The sequence below is a fragment of the Cololabis saira genome, chromosome 19 (genome assembly GCF_033807715.1).
Source record: "Cololabis saira isolate AMF1-May2022 chromosome 19, fColSai1.1, whole genome shotgun sequence".
In the NCBI taxonomy this organism is placed as follows: Eukaryota; Metazoa; Chordata; class Actinopteri; order Beloniformes; family Belonidae; genus Cololabis; species Cololabis saira.
Genome location: NC_084605.1, coordinates 19,016,742 through 19,042,012, shown reverse-complemented (window position 1 = coordinate 19,042,012; position 25,271 = coordinate 19,016,742). Strand labels below are relative to the sequence as shown.

At 44.1% G+C, this 25,271-nt stretch overlaps 1 protein-coding gene across 5 annotated transcripts in view; it reads left to right on the top strand.

Annotated features, from left to right (window-relative positions):
* LOC133419391 (caskin-2-like) overlaps positions 1–25,271 on the top strand; it is a 77,389-nt gene that overhangs the window by 41,271 nt on the left and 10,847 nt on the right. For 2 of the 5 annotated variants that reach the window (XM_061708549.1, XM_061708548.1), the window contains exons 3-15: positions 1,006–1,057; positions 3,376–3,473; positions 6,106–6,251; positions 6,699–6,794; positions 8,531–8,664; positions 12,272–12,380; positions 12,477–12,585; positions 12,679–12,773; positions 16,528–16,645; positions 18,821–18,943; positions 19,174–19,251; positions 20,722–20,849; positions 20,936–20,993. In XM_061708549.1, coding sequence (XP_061564533.1) covers positions 1,006–1,057; positions 3,376–3,473; positions 6,106–6,251; positions 6,699–6,794; positions 8,531–8,664; positions 12,272–12,380; positions 12,477–12,585; positions 12,679–12,773; positions 16,528–16,645; positions 18,821–18,943; positions 19,174–19,251; positions 20,722–20,849; positions 20,936–20,993 — 1,344 coding nt within the window. The remainder of the gene's footprint in view (positions 1–1,005; positions 1,058–3,375; positions 3,474–6,105; positions 6,252–6,698; positions 6,795–8,530; positions 8,665–12,271; positions 12,381–12,476; positions 12,586–12,678; positions 12,774–16,527; positions 16,646–18,820; positions 18,944–19,173; positions 19,252–20,721; positions 20,850–20,935; positions 20,994–25,271) is intronic. The other 3 variants (XM_061708552.1, XM_061708551.1, XM_061708553.1) reach the window with 3 other exon arrangements.

The following is a 25,271-nucleotide window of genomic DNA, read 5'->3' as shown; positions in this document are numbered from 1 at the left end:
GATGTGCAACCGTTCAAAAAGTGTGAAATCCTTAGAAATACTTGACATATCATGAAACAGCTGCCCCTTCTAACAGAGACGTCAATCTGCATCTCCGTCTCCCCCCTCCGGACACACACATCTGTGGTATTCCACACCTGTGTGGGAGACAACAATGAGGGTCATCAGCTGCCATGAATGGGGCTGTATGTCGAGGTCTGGGCGGTCCGGGCGGTCCGGGTCTGCATGGGTTTAGGTGGACAATCAGGCCTTCACAGCGGCTTCTTCTGTAGGATGTCCGGGGATATTTAGCTGCGTGAGGAGTATTTCTAGCCCTCGACAGAGGCAAGGGATGGATATGGAGCTTGGGAATCTCGTTTAGTGTCATTAAAAGTTGGATGTTCTTGGTTCGGTGTGGTGAAGTGATTACGCACGTGAAGAAGAAAGCTGGTGCGATGAAACATCTCGCTGCAGTGCGTCGTTTCGACAAAGCAATGCAGCAGTGATGCAGGTTTTTAGGCTCGTTCTGGAGTTTTAGACGGTGATTTAACGGGGTTGATGTTGGCTGCAGCGCTGGTGCCGGCAGACGCTGAGGAAGTGGGGGTCTGGGATAAAGAATGAATAACTGAAGACATGGGACAGATAGCCGTGTGTCACATTCAAGGTGAGTAGGAATAAAATAAAACAAGCTCGGTCTTGTTAACCGACGTATGTCACGGGTCGATCTCAATTGCGAGGAACTGTGAGGCGGTGGCAGAAACGCCTGGATCGGTACATTTCTGCGAGGCAGAATCATCTGTTTATGAGTCACTCGGCTGCCATGAGGGTGTCAGGTTTGCTGAAAGAGGCCGGGGTGAGGAAAGCTCTCCGCCCTGTCACGGCTGACAGGATAAGCAGCGATGATGAGGAGAAGTGGGAGGAAAAAACAACACTGTTGAACAAACAGACGCAGTGTTCAGGTGTGCTGGAGCTGTCAAATGTCACCAGATGCTAACAGACCTCTCCTCCGTCTCCTCCTTTCTCCAGAGTTGCTGGGCTCCAACAAGAGGCTCAACATCAACTACCAAGACGCCGAGGGGTAAGGAGGACGTGCGTGGACCTGCTGCCGTGTGTCACATCCTGTCAGATAAGCGCCAGGCGAGACAGAACAACAATAGAGTCACTGTCTGTCGGTGGACGCGCAGATTCTGGGCCTCCGCTACGTTTCCAGCGTTATTCAACGTCAGGACGTGCAAGCAACTTACAGTGTTCCTCGGTCATAATCTCACCCCGAAAGTTACATAACGCTGAGTTTGTTTGGCACAGTGGATCAGTCAGATGTTACAGTTGGAGAAGAAGTACTTTTTTTCCTGTTATTGATGAAAAAGATCACCCGATTAACGAAGGATCCCTCCATGTGCACAAGTTCCCGCCTTTTTTTTCACCCTTTTTTGTATAAAAGCACAACAAACAAATACTCTGATCATAAAGCACATAAACAGCCTATTTTCTCATCCAACAAAACAAAGCTGAAAAGAATAAAATTACAAATAAAAAGTGAAAATAAGTACCTCTTTGGTTCAGTAGCTTATTGATCACCTGTAGCAGCAGTGAGTTAAAGTAATCAGTTCTTTTCCAACGTTCCTGATCCGTGTGGAGGATTCTGGACATTGACGTATGCGGCGGTCTCAGTATTTCAGACCGGTGGAGTTCTGAATCTTCACAGACGATTCTGAATATTTAGATTTTTCTTTTCGAGCCATTATGTCCTGAAACGCTGCTTTTGGTTGATACCAAACGGAGGAAAAGGGACTTCAACATCCAACATGCTCACAGAAGCCTGCAGGGTCTCAGATGAGGCTTGAGTTTTTGGTGTGTGTTCTTCTGAGCATTGCACAACCTGACCTCCAAGTAAGGATGGGGCATCTCCCCCTGGGATGTTTAGTGGCTGTCTCAAATGCTAAACTTTGAGAATAATCGTTCTCAGTGCAGAACACTGAGCTACAAAGTGTTTGGAAAGAGCTTCATTACTCTTTCTAGATGGATATGCATCGCCTATTGCTCCTCTAAGACCTTTGCTGATGTCTTTCCCTCTTAGCATTGTCTACAAGAGCAGTTTGCTCTTGTAGACGTCTGCACACCTGCTGATGATTAACTCATCCAGGGCTGCAACTAAACCACCTCAGATCTAGTGAGAGGGGGTACTTAGTATTGCCTCATGATTTTTTTGCCCACGCTCATCTTTGCTAAATGATTATGAATAAAGTTATACTCTTTTGTTCCCCTGACATCATAGCTGCCTACTACAAAGATTATTCGTGATCAGACGATTGTGATCAGATTAAAAGAGGGGTCACGACCCCACAGCAACAACGGGATGTTGTGTTTTCTTTTTTAATTTGACCGATTTTAGATGCTAACTGGAAATTTATACAAACGTAGGGAAAGGGGAGAAGGGAAGAAAAAGAACAAAAGGAAAGTTAATCCAGCTGGATTGTTTGGGTCTACGTGCGGCGGGCGGCGGCGCGTTTACTGAGCAGCGCTGCTTGTGTCGACACGCAGGGTCAATGCAATTTGTGGGAAGTGACACACAATACAGGTGTTGAAATCAAACGTATTCATCCGCCGTGAGACGGAGGACGGGGTCACCCGTGACATCTGAGATCAGCGCAGGTGGGATGACGGGGGGGTTGTGAAAGGCGAGCAAATAATTGCTCGTCACCCGGTCGGCACCACCCCACGGCGACGCGTTCATGTGAGGCGGCAGGAAGCACGCGGCGTGGGATGCAGATGAAGTAGGGTCGTCTTAGTTTGACCTACTGGTCTACAATAATCCCCTCACACGTCCACAGCAAGATACTTGAAACCACAATAGTCAAATTCAACACTTGTGATGCTGCTGGTTGCAAACCCCCCCCGGAGAACATGCAGAGGCCCCCCGGGGCTGTGTTAAATCATCCTGAGGAGAACGTGCCATAACTCCAGCCCCGGTTGAGCAAACCCTTGAAGACTCACCATGTCTACATGGCCTCAAGCAGAGGCAGAACTAGTTGGCAAAAGAATTTATGCCTTTAATTTCCCACCTCTGTGGAATTCACAGAACCCGGAGACGATCACGCGCCTTTAATCTGAAGCTTTGATGAGCTCGCACACATGCAGCGCTTACATCTGTGGCTTCACTGTGGGATAAATATATTATATATATAAATATGAATGCATGTCTTATCTCAGCCTGTAGTCATGACGATTGAAGTTTTGCACAAATACAAAAACACTTAATGTGAAGTGTCGATGGCTGCAACTTGTCAAACACATTTGAATTCCTGTCTGAGGCTGCAGCGACGTTGAAAATCGCTCGGCTGCTGAACACGCCTCAGTCTGATTCACACCGTTTCTCGTGTCCCCGTCTCTTCTCAGCTTCTCGGCGCTGCACCACGCTGCTCTGATGGGCACGACGGAGCTGCTGTCTCTGCTGCTGGAGGCCCAGGCCACCGTGGATATCAAGGATATCAATGGTACCATGGAAGAACACTCTCAGCCCTCATCAAGCTTGCTCACAACTTGGGAGAGAAGTCTTTTCTCTTCTTTTAAAGTTCAGTCTCAGTCGGTTACATCCTCCAGAGCTTTCTGACACCCAGCTTGAATTAAGTTTGACTCATGAAGAAATAGGATTCGCTTTGAAGTTTGTCTGCCAAGAAGTGACGGCAGCTCTACCACTAACACGACACCAAACCACAAGCGGGGCGTGCACGTAACCATATTTGTGACGCCTCTAGCGTCCGCTGTGCAGTATTTTCCTGCTAAGTTAAAATTTTGGCACTTTTTGACCTCTTGTGGGTTTATTGAATCCAGCTTAAGCTGAAGCGACATAAACCTGCAGATCAAGTAGCATCAAGCAGTTCACTCACGAGATGTCAAGGTAGCGGAATGTAATTTAGTAAAACACAGCTGGGTCAGGGTAGGAACCCCGAAACACATCACACTTCATCGACAGAAGGCACACGCTTGAGGTGAGGACACTTTACAGGAAGAGCTCCAGGGCTAAGACTGTGAGGTTTTACAGCTGCATTAGTGAATATGAGGCTACACTCTGAGGTAAAAGTTCACAGGCATCATATTTCTTAGGTAAGACAGGTATGACTTAATTTATTTATCTACTTGTTCAGACTAGACGGAGCAGAGGAAGGTGTGTTGTTGTTGGCATCATGCCTTCACTCTGCTGTAATTAGTCTTACAACAAGCTTCCTCGTCAGTGTTTTTGTTGTTTTTGAACCAAAGTTTCTAGTTCACCAAGATGATTTATGCTTCTCTCTTACAAATAACACCAAAAGTAACAAAAGTAATAGTAATTGTGCATCCATACTCTACTAACTCAGCAGATCTCTGTGAACATCTGCCAACATGTGTGGATGATGATCTGATCTCCCTTCATTTCATTAGTGCCTTCGCTCTTCTCTTCTCAGAGATTAGTAACGTGCACGTGTGCTTGCGTTGTTAGCGGTCCTTGTGGAGAGTCCATACTTATCCACAAACTCTACAGTCTCCGTCGTTTACTTGCGAGTCATAAAACTCACAAGTAAACACTGAGGGTTGCACATGCACTGATTGGTCCACTGTTTCCAGTTGTAGCGTTCCAGTAGTAAATATAATCAACCACACGAGTAACAGAATACCTCGCTGAGTTATAGCAGAGATACTGGCTGTCTTTTGTTTAAGCATCTGGGTGATTTTCTATTAAAAGTTGGATTCATTCTGATGGTTTTGTTCTTTTTAAATTTCAAGCATTGGCAGATTGTTGTGCCGTTCACACTACATGACTTTACTGTCCTGAAGCTGTTGTACATACACGTATCTTAAAGGAACAACAGCCTATTTTCTCTGTGATATTATTTATCCAAAAAACAAAACAAAGCTGAAAACAGAGGTGGAAAAAGTACAAAAATATTGTACTTAAGTAAAAGTACAAATTTTCTGCTTGAAAATTACTTAAGTAAAAGTAAAAAGTACCCATTAAGAACATTACTTAAGTAAAAGTATAAAAGTACCTCAACTTAAATATAATAAAGTACCAAAAGTACATGGTGTAAAATGTACTTAAGTACAAAAGTAAAAAGTACAAAATTCAAAGTACAAAATTATTTTCAAAAGGATTGCAAAGAAATGAAGAATCCAAGAATTTGTATAGCGGATTAAAAGTACGATTTTTTTTTTTCCTTGAAAATGTAACGAAGTAAAAGTAAAAGTACAGAAAAATGAAAGTATCAATAAAAGTACAAATTCTCAAAAATCTTACTTAAGTACAATAACGAAGTACTTGTACTTTACACCACTGGCTGAAAAGAATAAAACTTAAACTATAAAGTGAAAATAAGTACTTCTTTGGTTCAGTAGCTGCAACTCCCCACCTCAGATCTAGTGAAAGGGGGTACTTGGTATTGCCCCATGATTGTTTTTCCCACCCTCGTCTTTGCTAAATAATTACCCTTTGAATAAAGTTATACTTTATTCTTCCCCTGACATTTTAGCTGCTTAGTACAAAGATGAATTGTAATCAGACGATTGTGATCCGATTAAAGGAGGGGTCACTACCCCACAGCACCAACGGGATGTTGTGTTTTATTTTTTATTTTTAATTTGACGGATTTTAGATGCTAACTGGAAATGTATACAAACTGTTGTACATACGTGACTGATCGTCTGCTGCCGGACCACTTGATCTCACGTTTGGATTTGAGCTCCCACCCCTCTGGAGCTGACGCTCAACAGCCATTGGCTCATCTGTGTTTGAGGGGCGGGTCTTACGATAGCTTAATCAAGTGGTGACTGGCGAGCACCCGTTGTTGCCGAGCTTTCTGGGCTTCATGTTAAGATCGTCTGGCTCTTATTGAGAGTAGTCAGATGGGAAGTTGGGTTTAGGGGGAGAGCCAAAGGGGTCACAGGCTCGGGCTCGAACATGACCGGGCTAAAGAAGGACTTATGGGGGAGATCCTGCTCAACTTCAGGGGTTCCCGTGGCCATGAATTGGGCTTTAAATTGTGCAGGATGAGGGCTGTTGAAGTTGCTATGGGTCTTCCATGATGAGGCTGCACCATCATGGCGGTCCCAGTGGTTCCTGGCCTCCTCTCATCTCCTTGCTCTCCTCCCCAGGCATGCGCCCCCTCCACTACGCAGCCTGGCAGGGCAAGGCCGACTCCGCCTTGCTGCTGCTGCGAGCCGGCGCATCAGTCAACTCCCCTTCACCTGACGGCCAGATACCCTTACATCTGTCTGCTCAGTACGGACACTACGAGGTGGTGAGTGCACGCCAACAGACACCGCCGAGTCGCCCGAGGCCACGTTTCAGGGCCTCGCTCGGCCTCCCACTCCTCTGACATCTAACCCCTTTGTGCTTCGGCAGCTTTTGTCCACCAACAATAGCAGTAATATCACTAATGCAGCGACGCCAAGTCCTCTGCTAGACCACACTCCCCCCCCCTTGTGCCTCATTTCTTGGCTTCTGGAATGTTCTGCGGGACAAACACACCTCCACCTGTAACACAACCCACACGGGAGCCCGGTGTCTCCAGCAGAACACCATCAAACACAGTACTGACAAGCCAGAGCTATCATGTGTTCCTCCCTCTGTCGGGGGATAAGACATCAAAACGCTTGTAGGGGATGACTGGCATGTGAGGGGATGTGCACAATACATGAGAGGGTAGAAGTTACAGCGGGTTAAACTCTCTCCCTTCTGCTCCCAGTCTGAGATGTTGCTGCAGCATCAGTCGAATCCCTGTGTGAAGAACAAGGCCAAGAAGACCCCTCTGGATTTGGCCTGCGAGTTCGGCAGACTGAAGGTAGGGGAATATCTCTGTCTTCTTTCAGCACTGGAACAGAAGAGATGCACTGTTTTCATCAGCCGGTGGTTCTTCTGCTTGTTTTTAATCCTTTATTTCTGGTTGTAAAGGCATAATGTGCATGATCATTTTCAAGACTTTTAAGAAATCCAGAAGTGTTTTATGCTAAATGGTGAAGTGCATCATGACGACCCAGTCACAGGGAGGTTTGTCTGATGTGGAAGTTGAGTAAAGCACCGCGTTGACAGGTTTGATGGATCTACTTTACACTCAGGCCCCGTTTACACATAGCCGTGTATTTACAAAAACAGATATTTCCACCTCTACGTTTTGAAAAAATACCATCATTTACATCAGATCGTTTTCAAAATCTCTTCATTTACACAAACCTGCATAAATACGCTGTTAAGGTGCTATGAGCAGCCAAACCTACAGGCGGCAGTGGAACGAGAAGCATAAAGTCATGCTAGCCAATCGGAATCCTAGAAAAAAACATCAACAAATGACACGAGTAACTACAGTGGCCAAACAAATTGTACACAGGTCGCCCACATGACGCTGGTGACGTTTCTGTCGCATAAAGTGATGTTCTGAAGCCTAAATGTCCGTTTCCATCTGTTTACAAGCAAACGTGAAAACAGAGTTTTTTGCAAATCTCCACTTTGGCCGGAGATTTCAGAAATTATAGTTTTTGGTGACTTCGTTTTCGTGTAAACGAACGGCAAAAATGCGTGAAAACACCACCGTTTTTGCTACGCCTAAGTAGTGGACCTTAAAACCCAACCGAGGAGCTGAAAGACGCTTCAGTATCCGACAGAGTCCGGAGGAAACTGCTAACGGACCTGCAGCCTCTGCTACCTTTCAGTTGTATGTTACTCTACAGTCTGTGACTGATTATAATTCTTAATCTTGACTCAAGATCAGCAGGTCAGACTTCTAGTAAAATATATGAATTTGCCAAGGAACCTGTAATCAGCAGATCTTTTGGTAGTATTGAACTTAAAATAAGTGGTTTTCCATTTGCGGTGAAATTCACTGCTAAAATTAAAGGGTATCCTTTTATTCCTGCACTTCATGAACCCAAACAATGAATTTAAGTGATTTAATCTGATGACTGAATTTGATTAAAAGCTTGCTAGTCCTCGTCAAATTCAGTGCGCTTCAGTGCGCTATAAAAGATATTTACAACAACTATAACTATCGAGAGGCACATTTGGTTGTTTTTCTTGTTGTTTTTTTGCCGTGACCACTCATAAAAGGATTTGCTTCAGTCATATAATCTCTTTATTTGCATGTGAAGGCACTCCTTTTCTTTTTAAGGATGTCAAACATGAACCACGGGTGAGATGAGGCGGTCCAGCTTAGCTAAGCCTGTTTGAGTGGAGGCGAAGCAGACCTCAGTGGCTCTTTAAAGACACTGTTGTCCCTGCTACATCAGCGGATACGGCGGGCTGCAAGATGTAGAGCTGGCATGCTAATTCAGCATTAGACACACACACACGCCTGTTAGATGCTTGCGTCTGACTTGAGTTTACAGCTTAGATGTGAAGAGCAGAGAGCTGTGGGACATGTGGCCTTAGTGGAGCCTGTGTTGTCTGTCCACTGCTGGGGACGGGGGATACGCCTCTGTGTGCAACCTTTCCCATAAATGTCATCATTTACTCTTTTAAGCAGACAGCTTCAAGTGCTGGTTTTTCTATGCCCCCCCTCGTCAGATCATTATCTTTCATTTTCAGGTGGCTCAGTTGCTGCTGAGCAGTAACATGGTGACAGTGCTGCTAGAAGGAGAAGGGGGAGGCGACGGCTTGGACTCTCCCTCCACCACACCCCTCCACCTGGCCGCCAGGAACGGACACAAAGACATCATCACGTAAGACGACGTGCAAATGCATCTGTCTGCAAAGTTAAACGTATATTTATGAAGATAATTCTGTTTGTATCTATAAAGTACGATGCTGTGTGTTGTGGAAAAACCTATCAAATGCTCTTTAATACGTTCTTTCCAACCAGGTGAATAACTGGACTAAGTTACTAATAATAAGACTTGAGAAATTATCCAGATTTCAGTAGATTTAATTCAACAATTGCATGTAAAAGGGTCAAAACATACATGGGGCGTCTCGATGCAGAATGACAATGAAACAAAGGAAGCATAATGATTTTAAGGCATAAAGGATGATTCATTTTTACAATTTGAGTAGACAAAAACATCTTTAAGGTCATCTTCTGAGCAAACTACCAGTCTGTACACTCTTGGGCCAAGGCTATACTTTGATGCTCTCAGCAGTTTTGGTTTAATCACGTGGCACAAGGCTAAATTTTCCATCACACTGTGGAGATTTAGAAATACTGTAGCTTCTCCTACAACAATCATCAGATCACCATTAATGCTGCTTTTGGAGATTTTAGCTTTATTTAATTGAAACACAGGTTTTTGAAACATGATTCTATGTTGCTGCTAAGGTGGTTTGATTAGTAACCATGATAAGTGGAAAGCTGTTTAAGTGCTGGAGCAGCTGATTGAGCTTTGGAAAGTCCAAGTAATGCCTGGGAAAAGATCCCAAGTCGAGAGGAACCATGAAGAGATATTGCACATGTTGGGCCGAAGCAAAATGGAAAACAAAGAGGAAGCTTAAACACGTTTCCTTCCATCTTTCCTGCTGATGAGGAGACGAAGACCAACGTCTTGCGTAAAACCTAGTCAACAGTTGAGGCCCCTTAAAGCTAACAGCATCCTCTGAGAGTCTCTCAGGCTGCACACATTTCTTTCACCTTAAATCTTTCCCTGTCACTTAAGGCGTGCCCCAGGGTTCTATCCTGGGGTCCCTGCTCTTCATCAATCACCTCCTTCCCTTCAGCAATATCTTCCGCAAATATAATATCACTTCCACCTAGGAATGGGTGATATTTGACCGTTCACGATAAACCGTCAAAAAAATTTCCCACGATAAGAATTTGTCATCTCGCGGTAAAAACGATAAATTCCCGTTGATGACGTTTTTGTGTAAAGCTGATTTATGGTTGAAAGAAAGAAAGAAATGAGCCTGAAAGAAAGAAAGAAATGAGCCTGAAAGAAAGAAAGAAAGAAAGAAAGAAAGAAAGAAAGAAAGAAAGAAAGAAAGAAAGAAAGAAAGAAATGAGCCTGAAAGAAAGAAAGAAAGAAAGATGATGTTTAGTAGCATTTAGTATTCTTTTAGAGCAGTGTTTTGGGGGCTCCAAAGACTGAATGTGGTGATAGATTTATAGTTAAAAAGGTGGAGTTGAATTGGTATTTTTTTTATCGTCATTTTTATCGTTATCGGGATAAATGCCAGAAATTATCGTGATACATTTTTTAGTCCATACCGCCCATCCCTACTTCCACCGCTATACGGACGACACTCGCGTCTACCTCACCAGTAAACCCACTTCCAACTTCCCACCCTCCTCCCTCACTAACTGCATGGCAGAAATCAAGGTTTTCTTCAAGCTTCCTCAAACTAAACAGTGACAAAGCAGATTCTCCTCACTGGTACAAGAGCAACACTATTGTATAAGTATAAGAGTCTGGTTGTCATCCTCGACAGTTCTTTGCACACTTCCACTTACGTAACATCAACCGCCTCCGCCCCTCCCTCACCCCCCGTACCACTGCCATCTTCCTTCACAGCCTTGGCACTTCTCGCCGGGATTACTGCAACACTGTTATTATTATTTTTATTGTTAACCGGTCCTGTGAGAGGGGACCGGTCCCCTTTAACAGAACCGGTCCAATTAGAGCAGGGGTGTCAAATGTGCGGCCCGTGGGCCCGTGTAGACGGTCGTTTATTTTTATTAACTGACTACTATTATATATTTTCGCAGGAAAAATATCACTGCTAAAAAGATGATAGAAGATATTTATTCAGAGAATTTCAGTTTTGAATACGAGGATAGTGACAAAGTAAAACAGTTGAAAGAAGTGCTGACTTTTTCGGCACACTGGCGTAAATATTTGCGCCAATTTAAAAAAATAAATACACTTAATTGTACTGGAAAAATCTCTAAATCACAAAGAAACACTCTCGGATGTAATAAGAAAGATTTAAAAAAGCCAAATATAAAAAAAACATACTTGTTTCTGTTTATCTTTGTAAAATGATATTAAAAGTATCTTGCATAATTTGAAAAAAACGAGAAGTTTCAAGAAAAGATCCTGAAGAAATATATTTTACATAATTAGAGTGTAAACAAAGTGCACATTTCCTTTAAAATTAACTAAACTGATATTGGATTAGATAACAATAGTAAAATTTTTCGCACCGTTCTTGTTATTTTGAGCGTGCGGCCCGCGAGAAAAAAATTGGTCAAATCCGGCCCGCCAAGCAAAATGAGTTTGACACCCCTGAATTAGAGGGACCGGTCCAGTTAGAGGGGACCGGTGTCGTTGGCTGATGTTGGTTGTGACATCACCAGCTCGGTTGTTCTGCTCCACCAACACAACGCCCCGGTGCATTCATGGTGACACCTCAGTGTTTTTAATTTATTCCCTTCTTTTATTTGTTTGTGAGTTCAGCGGTTCCTCCCAGAGTACAGATGCTGTCGCTGCTGCTCTGGTTCCTGCTGACTGACTTTACAGTCTTTTCTCCTCTTTGTTTTTATGTGAGCGTGTCTGCGTAAATAAGTATGTAGTCTGCCAAGTAACCCCGCCCTGTCTCTTAGACGCGCTGCTAATGACTCGTCTTCCCCTAATTATCTTGCGACACCATCTCTCTCACCCTCATCTCTCCCTCCACCTCCTCCTCCTCCTCCTTCTCGATCCGTCTCCTGACTTGGAAGATTAAATCATTCAAATGCAGTAAAGAGCAGCTTTGACAGAAGATTGCTGGATGCTTTGAAATGTCTCCGGTCCTTCCGGGCCTTCCCTACGACCTGGAATCATTGTCGTTTTAGGCACATTTCTGGTTTACCCAGCAGCCGCCGAGCTTTCCACCGCGACACAACACAGTAGTCTTGCAGTTGAAATGTGCCGCAGCAGTAAAACTCTCTAATGCAGAACTGCAGCGTTCGGCAGAAACGCTGGCGTTTAAAACCGGGGGAGCATTCCTGCTGTGATCAAGATAATATTGCAATTGTGTGCAGCCGATCTGGGGAGCGTGATTACATGCAAGCACGGGCGTTCTGAGTGTGAGGGGGGGGGGTTCCAGAGGGGATTATCTGAGCAGCAAAACAAGGACGCCTGCTCCCAATTCCAGATAAGATCCTGATGAAGGTTCCTTCAGTCGAGGACCTGCGTACGCGTGGCATCGCCTAGCGTTTAGAGAACTTTCTCTCCTCCACCTCTGTCCAGATGCATCAGCATTCCCACATCTGGGCCTCTGACAGAACCAGGGGTGTAATTGTTGTTTTGTTTGTGCGTGTGGGAGGGATGGATGCTTTAATGAGATGTTGGGGATGTCTGCATGAATCTGTTTCTGAGCTGCACTCGTGGTCTCACGGGCTTGTTTCTGATTCCGTAGGCTGCTGCTCAAAGCCGGCATCGACATCAACAGGGCCACCAAGGCGGGCACTTCTCTGCACGAGGCTGCCCTCTACGGCAAGACGGAAGTAGTGCGGCTGCTGCTTGATGTAATGTCAGACGATGTTTCCATCCAACCAGATGCATCTGAAACGAGTGCGGATGGTAGTACGGTCCACTTTAATGTGACCTGTGTGTGTGTTCAGGCGGGCATCAACGTAAACATGCGCAACACCTACAACCAGACGGCTCTGGACATCGTTAACCAGTTCACCACGTCCTCGGCCAGCAGGGAGATCAAGCAGCTGCTCAGAGGTCGGTGGCTCTTGGGATCTTTGGTCGAGAGAGACGTCAGTTGGAGGCGGCTCGTGACGATTCGATGACGCTTGCTGTCGTTTCTTTTTGCAGAGGCGTCAAGTTCTCTCCAAGTCAGAGCGGTGAAGGACTACTGGAACCTCCACGACCCCACCGCCCTCAACCTGCGGGCCGGAGATATTATTATGGTAAACCATCCGTCTGGATCAGCAGGCCAAGGCCTCGCGTTGCAGCCTCCAGCTGAGACACATCTGCTTTGTTACTCGTGCCATTGTCTCATCTTTTGTTATTTACTGTACTCTGGATTTTATTACAATGGAGATCCTAGTTTTAAAGAAAATACAAGATAAGATAAATGGTTGCTGCCAACGTAGAGACATTAAAGGTTTTTAATAGTGCTTCCTACACTCTCCTCAGCAGGAAGAGTCTAACGTCCTTTCTTGTAGAGATCATCTCACCAGTCACTAAAGTTGCTTTCGTCAACGAAAATTATGACTAAATATCGTAGTCAACGAACCTTTATCACCTGAGGAAAACGAGACGCCACGAAAATGCTGTTCATGTGTCGATAACGATAATTACATATATAATGCAATATCGTCAACGAATAAAAACGAGACTAAAATGTAGATTACAAAATAAAAACTTGAGATGAAATGTTCTAACAAAGATCCTCCATGTTTTCAGTAGTTTCCTCTGGTTTATTTCTGCTGCTGGTGACGTCACGTCCTCCATCCCAGTCGCGGGGAATCAGATCCAGAAGAGGCTGATGCCGTTAACGCAGAGCTCTAGGTTCCCGTCAATTAAAAACAGAGTCTAATAGAGAAAGGGGCCGATGGCCGGCCACGCGGGGATCTTCTCTGGGGCTGGGAGAAGAAGAAGAGACCATCTTTGGATACACTTTCCTACATAGACGTGTAAAAAGAAAACCAAATGTGTCTTCCAAAAATTAAAAGACGGGGAGAAATGCGGAAAAATAAATATGTTGTAAACTCAAATTAGAGCGTCTTCTGTATCTGGAATGAATGTATTCTTGAGTCTATAAGGTAACAATAATATAACAATAAGATAACCTTGTTTGAATTGTAAAATGGGTTTGGCTAAATACAATCTTTGACTAAAACGAGGCTAAAATGGTCCTGGAAAATTCTGACTAAAATAAGACTAGAATGCTCAGACTTTTAGTCGGCTGAAGCTTGACATGACTAAAAGGAAAATGAACGTGACTAAAACTAATAAAAACTAAAAGGATAGCTTGACCCAAAGACTAGACTAAAACTAAAATTGAAACAGGCTGACAAAAACAACACTACCAGTCACAGAACTTAAGGATCTTTCCTCTCAGCCCCGCCTTGTTTCCTGATCTAAGAGCTCTCTAGTCTTTAAGGAGAACCGTTATACGAGGGTTGGTCCGTGCAGTCCTGGTGGGGACAGTGTCCCCCACACAGAAGTGGATACAGTCTGATGCCCGCCCCCCCATCCTCCGTCCCTGTGTGGACTGCTAGCTTCCTCCCACACAGTTGTTTCAAAACAGCCCCCACCGTGCAGGAAAGCTGCATACGAGGGGCTCGTACGGAGGTGGTAGGTGAGCCAGGGTGGGATCCTTGGGATCACAACCCTTCACATGGAGGGGGGGGGCTAACGTTTGCTGAAATGACCTTGTTGCAGAATTCCCCAGATTAAAGCCGATAACTTCTGAGCCCCAAAACCAAATGATTGTTTATAAGACTCTGTGGCTTGTTTTCGTTAATCAAGCTTTGCCAGCGTGTGAAAAATACGCCTCACAAATTCAAGTTTGTGCACGTCTGGAAAAGAGGATTTATTCATCTCTGCTCTCAGCCGGAGACTTTATGAGAAGAACTGGACAAACCCTTGTGATGCCACCCAAAGAGTTTCCAAAGACCTTTCTGTCCTCGCACTCACAAAACCCAAAACGCATCTGTTGCTTTCTATAATCGTATCTGATGTGGCACAGAAGCCCCGCCCCCCCCACGTGCAGCTGTCATGCATGTGGAAACAACAACTGTTGTTCCAGACTGTAAATATGTTTATTGCCGCTGCAAAGTTGGACATTTTAAAGTGGAGGACAATTGAGATTGAGTCGTTTTTAGAGTCGGCCCCTAGCGGTCAGTCGAGGAACTAAACTATTATAGCTATGTTGTAGTTGTACGCAATGTAGGAAATAGACGTTTTATGTGCAGTTTTTTCTGTTTTCAAAGTCTATATGTGCATCGTCGGTAGTATTTTCTGGACGCGCAAACAATTTTTCAGGTAGATTTAATTCACTGGGTGTTAAAGTCGAGTTTAACACCTGCAGGATCTGGACGTGTTTATGAACACAAGTTTAATATCACTGGTTTTCATTTGAGCACATTCGGCTTGTGTCTCGTAATATCAACTCCTACTTTCTGTTTCACACGGTTAAACCCAAGAAGTCATACCAAACACAGCAGCGAGTAGCAGAGAGAGAGAGAGTTGATCCCTGCGCTTTTCCCTGGATCGACTCTTCAGCTTGGAAAGACGGCAGAGGCGACGTCTCAGGTCCCAGCAAAGTAATCGAGTAAAAATTCCTGAGAAGTTTAAAAGATGGATTCATTAAATACTCATCATGGACACCCCACATTGACCTTTCTCCGTTGTGGGTTTGTTGGGTTTCATTTCTTAACCAGGTGTTGCTATGATACCACTCCGTTAAATGGATGATTGTCTCCCAGTTTAGTCTTTAATTGTTCACGTTTTGACCACCCTCCCTTCAGATTCAGATTTCTGAGCAGAAAATGAGATCAGAGTGCTGTCAAGTTCTGAAAGGTTCCCCTAACGTTTAGACCGTACCGCCTGCACCCCTCCAGAGCAGCCTGCACCCAGTCAGAGCAGCCTGCAGCCAGTCGGCGGTTAAAGACCGTTGTGTTAGTCCCTATTCCCACGGGTGTAGTCTTACCAGGGGACAACAGTAATCTGAAATGATTACGCAGGACGTCTGCAATATTAATCCGGTGCAAATGCTCCACGTCTGGAAGCCCGGAGCAACCGAGAAACCATTATGTATTGCATTGAGCTCAAACACACAAAAACCTTCTTCACAATATATTTTTTATTCATTTTCCAGTTTGGTCCCCTATCAACGTGTGACGCGTTGCTGAACTCCAGCTGCAGAGCGTCACGTCAAACGCTTTCACTTCATCGCTTCGCCGTAACCGAGCCTGGTTTATGCCGCGATGCTAAAGTTAGTGCAGGGCAACCATAGACCACAATAGTGTTGTCTTTTCTTCATCTATCATTTGTTTTTAGTAAATCTGGAGACTTTCTCCTCAGGAGCAAATACGTCTGTCTGAACACGAGCAGAAAATAGAATAAATTGGAAGTTGGAAAACAAAATGATCTTAAGAGTGATACTGAGTGGAGACGGGATCACAACGCTGCCTGTTGGTGACCAGAATCAGGAGGTGAGGTGGCGTGAGAGCGCGGGCCTGGTCTGAGGATTTGTGGGGGATGTTTTGGGGTAATTTAGTGAACCCTGATCAGGAGACGGCAGCAGAGAAGCAGGAGCAGACTTGCTGCTGTTGCTCTGTCATCAGCAGCTTGTTCACGCAGCACCTCGGTACACACACACACACACACACACACACACACACACACACACACACACACACACACACACACACACACACACACACACACACACAGGAGTGTGTTTACCTTCTCCACGCTGCGTATTTTGATATCTCTTCATGAGTCAGTGGGACTTCCAGGGCTCCTTTTAACAGGAATCAGAGAGCTGTTTGTTTTCGTCACCTCGGGCTGTTTTCTCAGTGCTCATAATGAACAGATGGGTTTTTCCATCCTGCCGCGGCTCGGCGGGGCGTTAAACGCGCTCCTGAAGGAGTCGGTGCATGCGCACCGTCGGTGGGGAGAAGCATTAACTGAAGCGCCGTGTCGCCGCAGGTTCTGGAGCAGCACTCGGACGGCCGCTGGAAAGGCCACATCCACGACACCCAGCGGGGGACGGACCGGGTGGGCTTCTTCCCTCCCTCGGTGGTGGAGGTCCTCAGCAGAAGAGCAGGTACACCCAGAAGATGGCTGACTACATCAGGGCTTGAAATTATTATGTTTTCTTACTTAGTAGCACTACTGGTACAAGTTTTGAAAAGTTAGAAGCTCCTGCAAAGTTCAAAGTTCACGTTATAAACAGATCTGTTACGACACCTGAGATGTTCACGCGTGCTGAGCACATCTGTTTATGTTGAATTAGCCTGTAAATATGTTAAAGTTAAAGTTGGATATGTCACCACGGGGGTGGGGGGGAACCCACTTCTGGAGCCCCGCCCCCCCCTGGTGGTTCATTGATGAACTGCAGCTCTGCTGACGGGGAGCCTCCCTGTGGCGTGCTGCCCCCTTGTGGTCAGGGGTGGCGTAGCTACATAAAGTGTCTTTAAGTATGAAGTCAGAACCTTATGGCACTTTTCCACTAGTACCTACTCGGCTCTACTCATCTCAACTCGGCCTGGTTTCTTTTCCATAACAATTCAGCACCTGGAGCAGAAGTAGGCGGGTTAGAGCAAAGCTGCTTTGACGTATTTGATTGTGAGATCTAAACAAAGAAGACAACAACACTAAAGATGTAGAACATGGAGGAGATGATACATGTATATGTGCTGCTAGGTCTGTCGCTTGTGTTTGATATCAAGTTAAAAAATGAGAGTGAGAGAAGCTTCAAGCAGTGAGGCTTTGTAATTTTTTTTTGTTTGTCTCGGCGCTGCTGAAAAGTCCGCTGGGAGCCGCAAGCAGCTATATACTGACACATCTTCTGGTAGATGTTGTCGTTCCTTATCCCCCGTCTAGATCCCTTTTTAATTCTCTCCTCAACCACCATGTTTATGAACATCTGCACCTCAGAGTTGGATCACCAAACAGACTTTTGCTGCCGTTGCTGGTCAAATAAAATGAACAAGAAGCCGTCAGAGTCGCTCTTTCTCTGATGTCACATCCTGACTCAGACGTCTGACTCCAACCCCCGACCAATTGGTGTCCTGTAGTGTGATGATGTCAGATACAGCCGACTCAGCCACTTAGAACCTCAGCAGAGTAGTTTCAGAAAAGTATCTACTCGCACGTTAGACCCCTAGTGGAAAAGAACCAAACCGAGTGGAGGAGAGCCGGGCTGAGTATGTACTAGTGGAAAAGTGCCATTAGTCACATTATTACAGGTTCCTTTTAAAGAATTCTTGGTTTTATGGATAAAACAAAACCCGGAGATTATCATCCTCTAAGTTTTCTCCATTAGGACGACGTTACTTACTGCAGTAAGTTCCAACTCACTCGACGGCTCATGAGGCATCTCACTTTTAATCTCTGGTGAATAAAAGGAATCAGGGCTTGATGCTTGTTTTGCAGCTGTGAGAGGTCCAGTAGCAGACATGGAGGCTAACGCACGAGCTGAACCCCGCCGCCTACACACACACACACACACACACACACACACACACACACACACACACACACACACTGTATATTGTCACATCCAGAGATGAGCATTAATAGGATTACTGTGGCCAGATTGCAAAGTGTCAGCTCAGTGCTAAAGCCCTCACAGTCTGTGCAGGGTAATTGTGTGTGTGTGTGTGTGTGTGTGTGTGTGTCTGTGTGTGTGTGTGTGTGTGTGTGTGTGTGTCTGTGTGTGTGTCTGTGTGTGTGTGTGTGTGTGTGTGTGTGTGTGTGTGTGTGTGTGTGTGTGTGTGTGTGTGTGTGTGTGTGTGTGTGTGTGTGTGTGTGTGTGTGTGTGTGTGTGTGTGTGTGTGTGTGTGTGTGTGTGTGTGCTGATGCTGGAGGGAGGAGAGACATGAGAAAGAGTTTGACTCCAAGTCTGAAAGACTCTTTGCTTGTGAGGCAAACTCAGCTGTGTGTGTGTGTGTGTGTGTGTGTGTGTGTGTGTGTGTGTGTGTGTGTGTGTGTGTGTGTGTGTGTGTGTGTGTGTCTGCTCTGTGATAATGTCAGCGGTGTCAGCAAACATGGACCAGCAGCACACGGAGCAGCAGTAAGCCCTCTCAGTGTCGCCGGAGATCCCACCCTCCCGTTCAGCAGCTCTTACGTAACTCCGGAGAGGATTTACATTTTTCCTTCTCTTCCCATATTCTCTCCGAGCTAAAATCACACCACTAACTCATGATTGGGAGTGGTTGCTCCTCTCACACGGACCTGCATGCCCCGCTCACCCACACCCCTGTCTCCCTGACCCTAGGGGGCACGCTCTCGCGCCAGGCCTCGCTGCCCTGCCAGCGGCCCCCCGCCGGGCCCAGAGCCCCTCGCTCAGGCCCCGCCCCCCACACCGACGACCCGTACATCCTGGGCTACGACCCTGCAGGTACACACATACACTCACCCCCTTAGCACCGTAGCACCCAAAACACCTCCTGGTTTGTGGTTGTTTTGCGACCCTGTCGAGGTCCCCCCCGACCCCCCTGACCCCCCCGGCCCCCCCAGGCCCCTGATCCGTGCCCCGCTGCCTGGGGACAGCCTGCTAGGACCGGTCCCAGCTCTGTGGAGCGTAGGCAGGACGGCGAGTGTGTGTCTAAAGCCGGTGTGTTTTGTTAGGTGCTCCGCTGGGCAGTCAGCTGTCAGCCCCGCCTAGCCCCCCCCAGGACATTTGGGTCCTCAGGAGCTCCCCCACTGGTAAGAGTGTGTGGCCCCCCCTCCCTCATGCTAACCTGTAGACCACCAGCAGTCCCTGGAGCTTCTTAGGAAGGCTTTTCCCATCTGTATGTGTTTTTGTCCCAAAGTCTCGACCTTCCACCCTGCTACCCCCCCCCCCCAGTAATCCAGCAGCTCTAACCCCCGCCCCCCCATGGTGAGTGAGCGGCACGTCCCGTCTGCCTCCTCTGCCCCCCATGTTGCCCCAAACCTGCTCATTTTCTCCCAAAATCCTTCAAAATAATAAAACTTTTGTTTGCTGTTTTTTTTGTTTTGAACAAAAAAGAGATAATTTCTAATTTCATACTAAAGTATGTTTTTAATGTCGGTTGAGAGCATTTGATGTAATTGTGTCTTCACCTGTTTATAATAGTACTTTTTTTTACCTTGTCTGCATATATATTAATGGTTAATACACGTTTGGTAAAACTTAAAGCATATATATGTATATATACATTTTAATCTTCTTAATCTCTGATCTTTTTTTTTTCTCACTAACTTCAACCTCATGCCCCCCCCACCCCGCCTGTTTCTTGGTCGCTTTTGCTCCAATAGTAGTTGTTCATTTGGCTGTTTTGCATTTAAAACAGGCTAAAACAGCACATTTTGTTGTCTCTCCTGGTGTTTTTCACGAACCCCGTCTCCTCCGCACAAATGTAGAAAGTGTGACAAACCTGGATGTCGTGTAATTCAGCACTAAAAAACCCTCACTGCTCTCATTATTGAGGATTACAGACGACGTGGACAAATGAGCTGCAGGAAGCTGCTTTCATGTCGCCTTCTACCCATTTAAACCTGCTTAAATGTATTCAAGTCTTTTTTTTTTTAAGTAGTTCGCAATTTTACTTCTGTTCCACTGAAAAAACAGTGTAATTTGGGCTCATATTGCTTTTTTTTAATGACCAAAAGAGTAAAATTTTTCTGTAAAAGCCGTGAGGTAGAGGACAAACAATCAGAGACGCTTGAACCAAATCCAGCACTGGACTGTGAAGCTCCAAACGCCTGCAGCCTCTGCATGTGAGCAGTACTTTATTACTCTTAGTCTGGTTCCAGTCCCATTTATATCTGTATCCCGGCAACAGCAGGAGCCGAGACAGATGTGTTACCGCGGCGTTGCATCAGTCGTTCTCTTAAAAAGACAACATAACTTTTTTGAGGGTACAAAGTCTCTCTGTTTGATGTGGGAGCGGGGAAGGTTTGTTAGCACATGCTGCGATCACAGGCGGTTCGTGAGCTGGACGTGTTTTCCTGCCAGACTCGTCTCTCGTCCACAACCAGAAAATTGGAATTGACATTTTCATTAAATTTGCAAGAGTTCAAGGAGTTTAAGTAGGAATATGAATTAATTCCTCACACATTAACCCATGTCCCCTGTTTCCCAGCCCTCCAACTCTCCCTGATTGTCATTTGAACTGCTGCCCGTCCTTGATGGCGCTGCCCGTCTCCCCTCAGGTGACCGGAGCAGCGTGGGCAGCACCGGGAGTGTGGGCAGCAGTCGCAGCGCCGGCAGCGGCCAGAGCTCGGAGAGCGGCCACCGACAGAACGGCGCTCACAATCGCCAAAATGCTGACACTGGCAAGGTCTGCTGTTTGTATAGATCTGTGAAAGAATACTTGGAGAATGAGATGGTTCTTCAGGGGGGCTTGATGGTGTTTTGTGTGTGCAGATGGCGCCCTCTGCTGGAGAAACAGGAGACCAAAGTAAACATGCTGACGGATCTGCAGGTGAGTCGCAGTCGGGAACATTTCCTCCTTTTCTTGTTTTAGCTAAAAGTTGGGGTGCATCCATTAGGGATGGGCGGTATGGACTAAAAAAATGTATCACGATAATTTTTGGCATTTATCCCGATAACGATAAAAATGACGATAAAAAAAAATACCAATTCAACTCCACCTTTGTAACTATAAATCTATCTCGCTCTCAGATCCGCCATGTTTGTTACACAAAAATGTATCAACAGGAATTTTTCTTTCTTTCTTTCTTTCTTTCTTTCTTTCTTTCTTTCTTTCTTTCTTTCTTTCTTTCTTTCTTTCTTTCTTTCTTTCTTTCTTTCTTTCTTTCTTTCTTCCTTCTTTCCTCCTTCCTTCCTTCCTTCTTTCCTCCTTCCTTCCTTCCTTCCTTCCTTCCTTCCTTCCTTCCTTCCTTCCTTCACATACGTTGTGCGTGGATTTAACACAGAACCATAAACCAGTTTTACACAAAAACGTCATCAACGGGAATTTATCATTTTTACCGCGAGATACAAATTCTTACCGTGAGGAATTTTTTTGACGGTTTATCGTGAACGGTAAAATATCGCCCATTCCTAGCATCCATCTATTATTATAACCCCCCCCAAATACCTAACTCCCCCTGGTGGCCTGTCCAGGTAGCACCCCGCCTCCTCTGAACCAGATCAAGGTGCAGCAGGTGTAGAAAGCAGGCAGATGTTGGATGGATGGGATGATACTCGCGTCATAACTGCAAGGTTTTATTTAGTATTAGTTAAACAGAAGTGTGAAGCAGCGAGGATGAGAATCAGTATGGGCAGAAATATGTGCCACTAGAAACTGAATTTGAATCATAGAAACTGAATTTGAATCATTTATATTTGAATTTGAATTGCTCAACTTGAATAATTGCATTAAAAAACTGAATCTGAATCACATAATTTGAATTTGTATTGTTTAATTTGAATCATAGCATTGAAAAACTGAATCTACATTCCGAAAAACTGAATCTACATTCAGCTCTCACAATTCAAATTCAGTTCTTGAAATTCAATTTCAATTCTACTGTGCCAGACATCCGGGTCTTCTGGAGGAACAGCAATCGAGTGCAGATACAAAGAACTCGGGTATCAGTCACGTGACGTTTTTTGTTGTCAGCGCCATCTTGAGGACCGACCGGGGACATGTGTTTAATGCGTGTGTTTTATAATAGATCCATGGTTTAATGGTGCCTGTACTGCTTAAACAACCTTAACTTGCTCAATTCTCAACAGATTTTCAAACAGTTTGGTTTGTTATGAACGTCGGAGATGTAGTTATGACACTGCATACTTGTGAATAATTATAAACATTGAAAAACGTACTTTTGTATGAAAATAACAAGAAACAGATAGCTATGACATGGTATTTATATTAAATGAACATTTCTATAGTATTCTTAGTAATATTTATATTTACATTATCACATATATTATTACCTTATAACATGTATGTATATATATATATATATATATATATATATATATATATATATATATATATAATGACATAACATGTATTTATATTATTACATTATAACATATATATATATACACACACACACATGTTATAATGTACACATATACACATATAATACACACATTGTCATAATATAAAAACATCATAATGTAATAATATATAAACATGTTATAATGTAGTAATAATATATATATATATATATATATATATATATATATATATATATATATATATATATATATATATATATATATATATTATAAGGTAATCATATATGTGTTATAATGTAAATATAAATATTACTAAGAATACTATAGAAATGTTCATTTAATATAAATACCATGTCATAGCTATCTGTTTCTGGTTATTTTCATACAAAAGTACGTTTTTCAATGTTTATAATTATTCACAAGTATGCAGTGTCATAACTACATCTCTGACGTTCATAACAAACCAAACTGTTTGAAAATCTGTTGAGAATTGAGCAAGTTAAGGTTGTTTAAGCAGTACAGGCACCATTAAACCATGGATCTATTATAAAACACACGCATTAAACACATGTCCCCGGTCGGTCCTCAAGATGGCGCTGACAACAAAAAACGTCACGTGACTGATACCCGAGTTCTTTGTATCTGCACTCGATTGCTGTTCCTCCAGAGCAGGGGTTCCCAACCTTTTTTGTGCCAAGGACCAGCAGAAGTATAAACAAAAAGCTCAGGGACCGGTTGACAATTTATGTCAATTTTAATAAACATTTTAGAAAAAAACAATGCATTTTAAAATGCAGGCTATCATCAGCGACGTTAGCTGATGTTGTGGCCTTTAAAACTTGCTTCTGCAAATCTAAGTCACGTTTTTTCCTTCCACTGGTTTGTCTTTGAGAGAAGGATGTTTTGTATTTAAGTGTCTTTGAAGCTTGGATGGCTTCTTTTGCTTCGTTGGCGAGCGTTTCTCCACATAAAATACAAAGTGTGTTTGGCGCCTCCAAATCGCCCGTTGCAACAAATCCGTATTTTATATACATAATGTCGTACTTGCGATTAAAGCGTTTGCTTTTCTTTTTGGTAGGATTTTCCACTTGTTCATCACTATTTCTTTTACTCGAACAACTAGTAAAGAAACGGCTCATGGAGGTTTGCTGAGGTCCGCTCATCTCTGCAGCTGACTGAACTTAACCTGCATGCAGCACCTGTGCATGGCGCTGTTCAGTCCGGTCGGGTACCAGAACTTATTGTCCGCCAAGCCATGACAGGGCTGCCACTCAAAGAAACACATTTCGACAAGTTTTGGATGAAATTATATGACAAAAAAATGCAAAAATTGTTTTCTTAAATTTAGTATGAGGTTGCTTTAATTATGTGGCAAATGATAATAAACACGAGAAAGATGGGTACTTCAATGAAAAATAGATATTTTATTCAACTTTGCTGCTGTCATTCATGCAGGGAGACACCTAAAACATGCTGGATAGGTCTTTCCAGGACCGGAGTTGGAGACCCCTGTATTATGCTCTTATTTATTCATGTAATAATATACAGGTGGAGGTCGGAAAATTTGAATATATTGCAAAACTTCATTCGTAGTAAATTCAACTTAAGGTGAAACAAATATTATTTCCCACTACATGCAAAGTGAGATATTTCAAGCCTTTGTTATAATTTTGGTGATTATGGCTCACAGTTTATGAAACCCCAAATAAAAAATCTCAAAAAATTTGAATATATTATGAAATCAATAAACAATTCAATCATCAAAATTATAACAAATAAAGGATTAACACATATTGCTTTGCCTGTAATGAGACTATGTACTGTAATATACATGTATTACGTGGTCTTGATAACCATATCCCGACGAATATTTAATTTTCTGCGCATTAATTCTGCACCTTCATCAATTGTGTCTTCATCAAAAGGACATGCCATGTTCGTGACAATGGACTTCTAAAATACTGACTCTGTTTTTAATGACAGACGGCAGAACTTCGCCAAAACTCGCCTGCTGACTGAATGAATGAGGAAATCAAATGTGCGTGCGGCTCTGAAAGAGGCGGAGACGCAGAGAAACTCCAGGTTCATTGATATAAACCTGGTCCAGGTTAGGTTCAGAGAGTCTGTTACTGCAGTAACTGACCGAGAGCTTAAGTTACCTCTCTTTGTGAAACAGGCTAGAGTTACCTCTCTTTCTCTGGTTTGGGTTACCTCCCTTTGTGAAACGGAAAACTCAGTTTCCCTCATTTCAGGGTTAACAGACTCAGAGTTCTCACTAAACCTGCTTTGTGAAACGGACCCCTGCTCATCATTGATCAGCATCTGGAGTATTGATCAGTGAGCGCAGTTGTCTGGTGCGGGGAGACGCAAAAAAGAAAAAAAAAAAAAAAAAAAAAGCTGCGCTGACACGCGGCTCTGGGCAGAGATTGTATGAGGTGAAGTGAAGTGAGATGCCTCACTCCATTGGGAAAAAACCGTCTGGTGACAATTGCCGACAATTTTGATTATCGCTTTTTGTCGACAACGTCGTTGCAGCCCTAATTATGATCGGAACACAAGCCATTCCACGGCCCGGTAGTAACGGCTCTACGGACCGGTACCGGTCCGGGGACCGGGGGTTGGGAATCACGGCTCCAGAGGACCCGGATGTCTGGCACAGTAGAATTGAAATTGAATTTCAAGAACTGAATTTGAATTGTGAGAGCTGAATGTAGATTCAGTTTTTCGGAATGTAGATTCAGTTTTTCAATGCAATGATTCAAATTAAACAATACAAATTCAAATT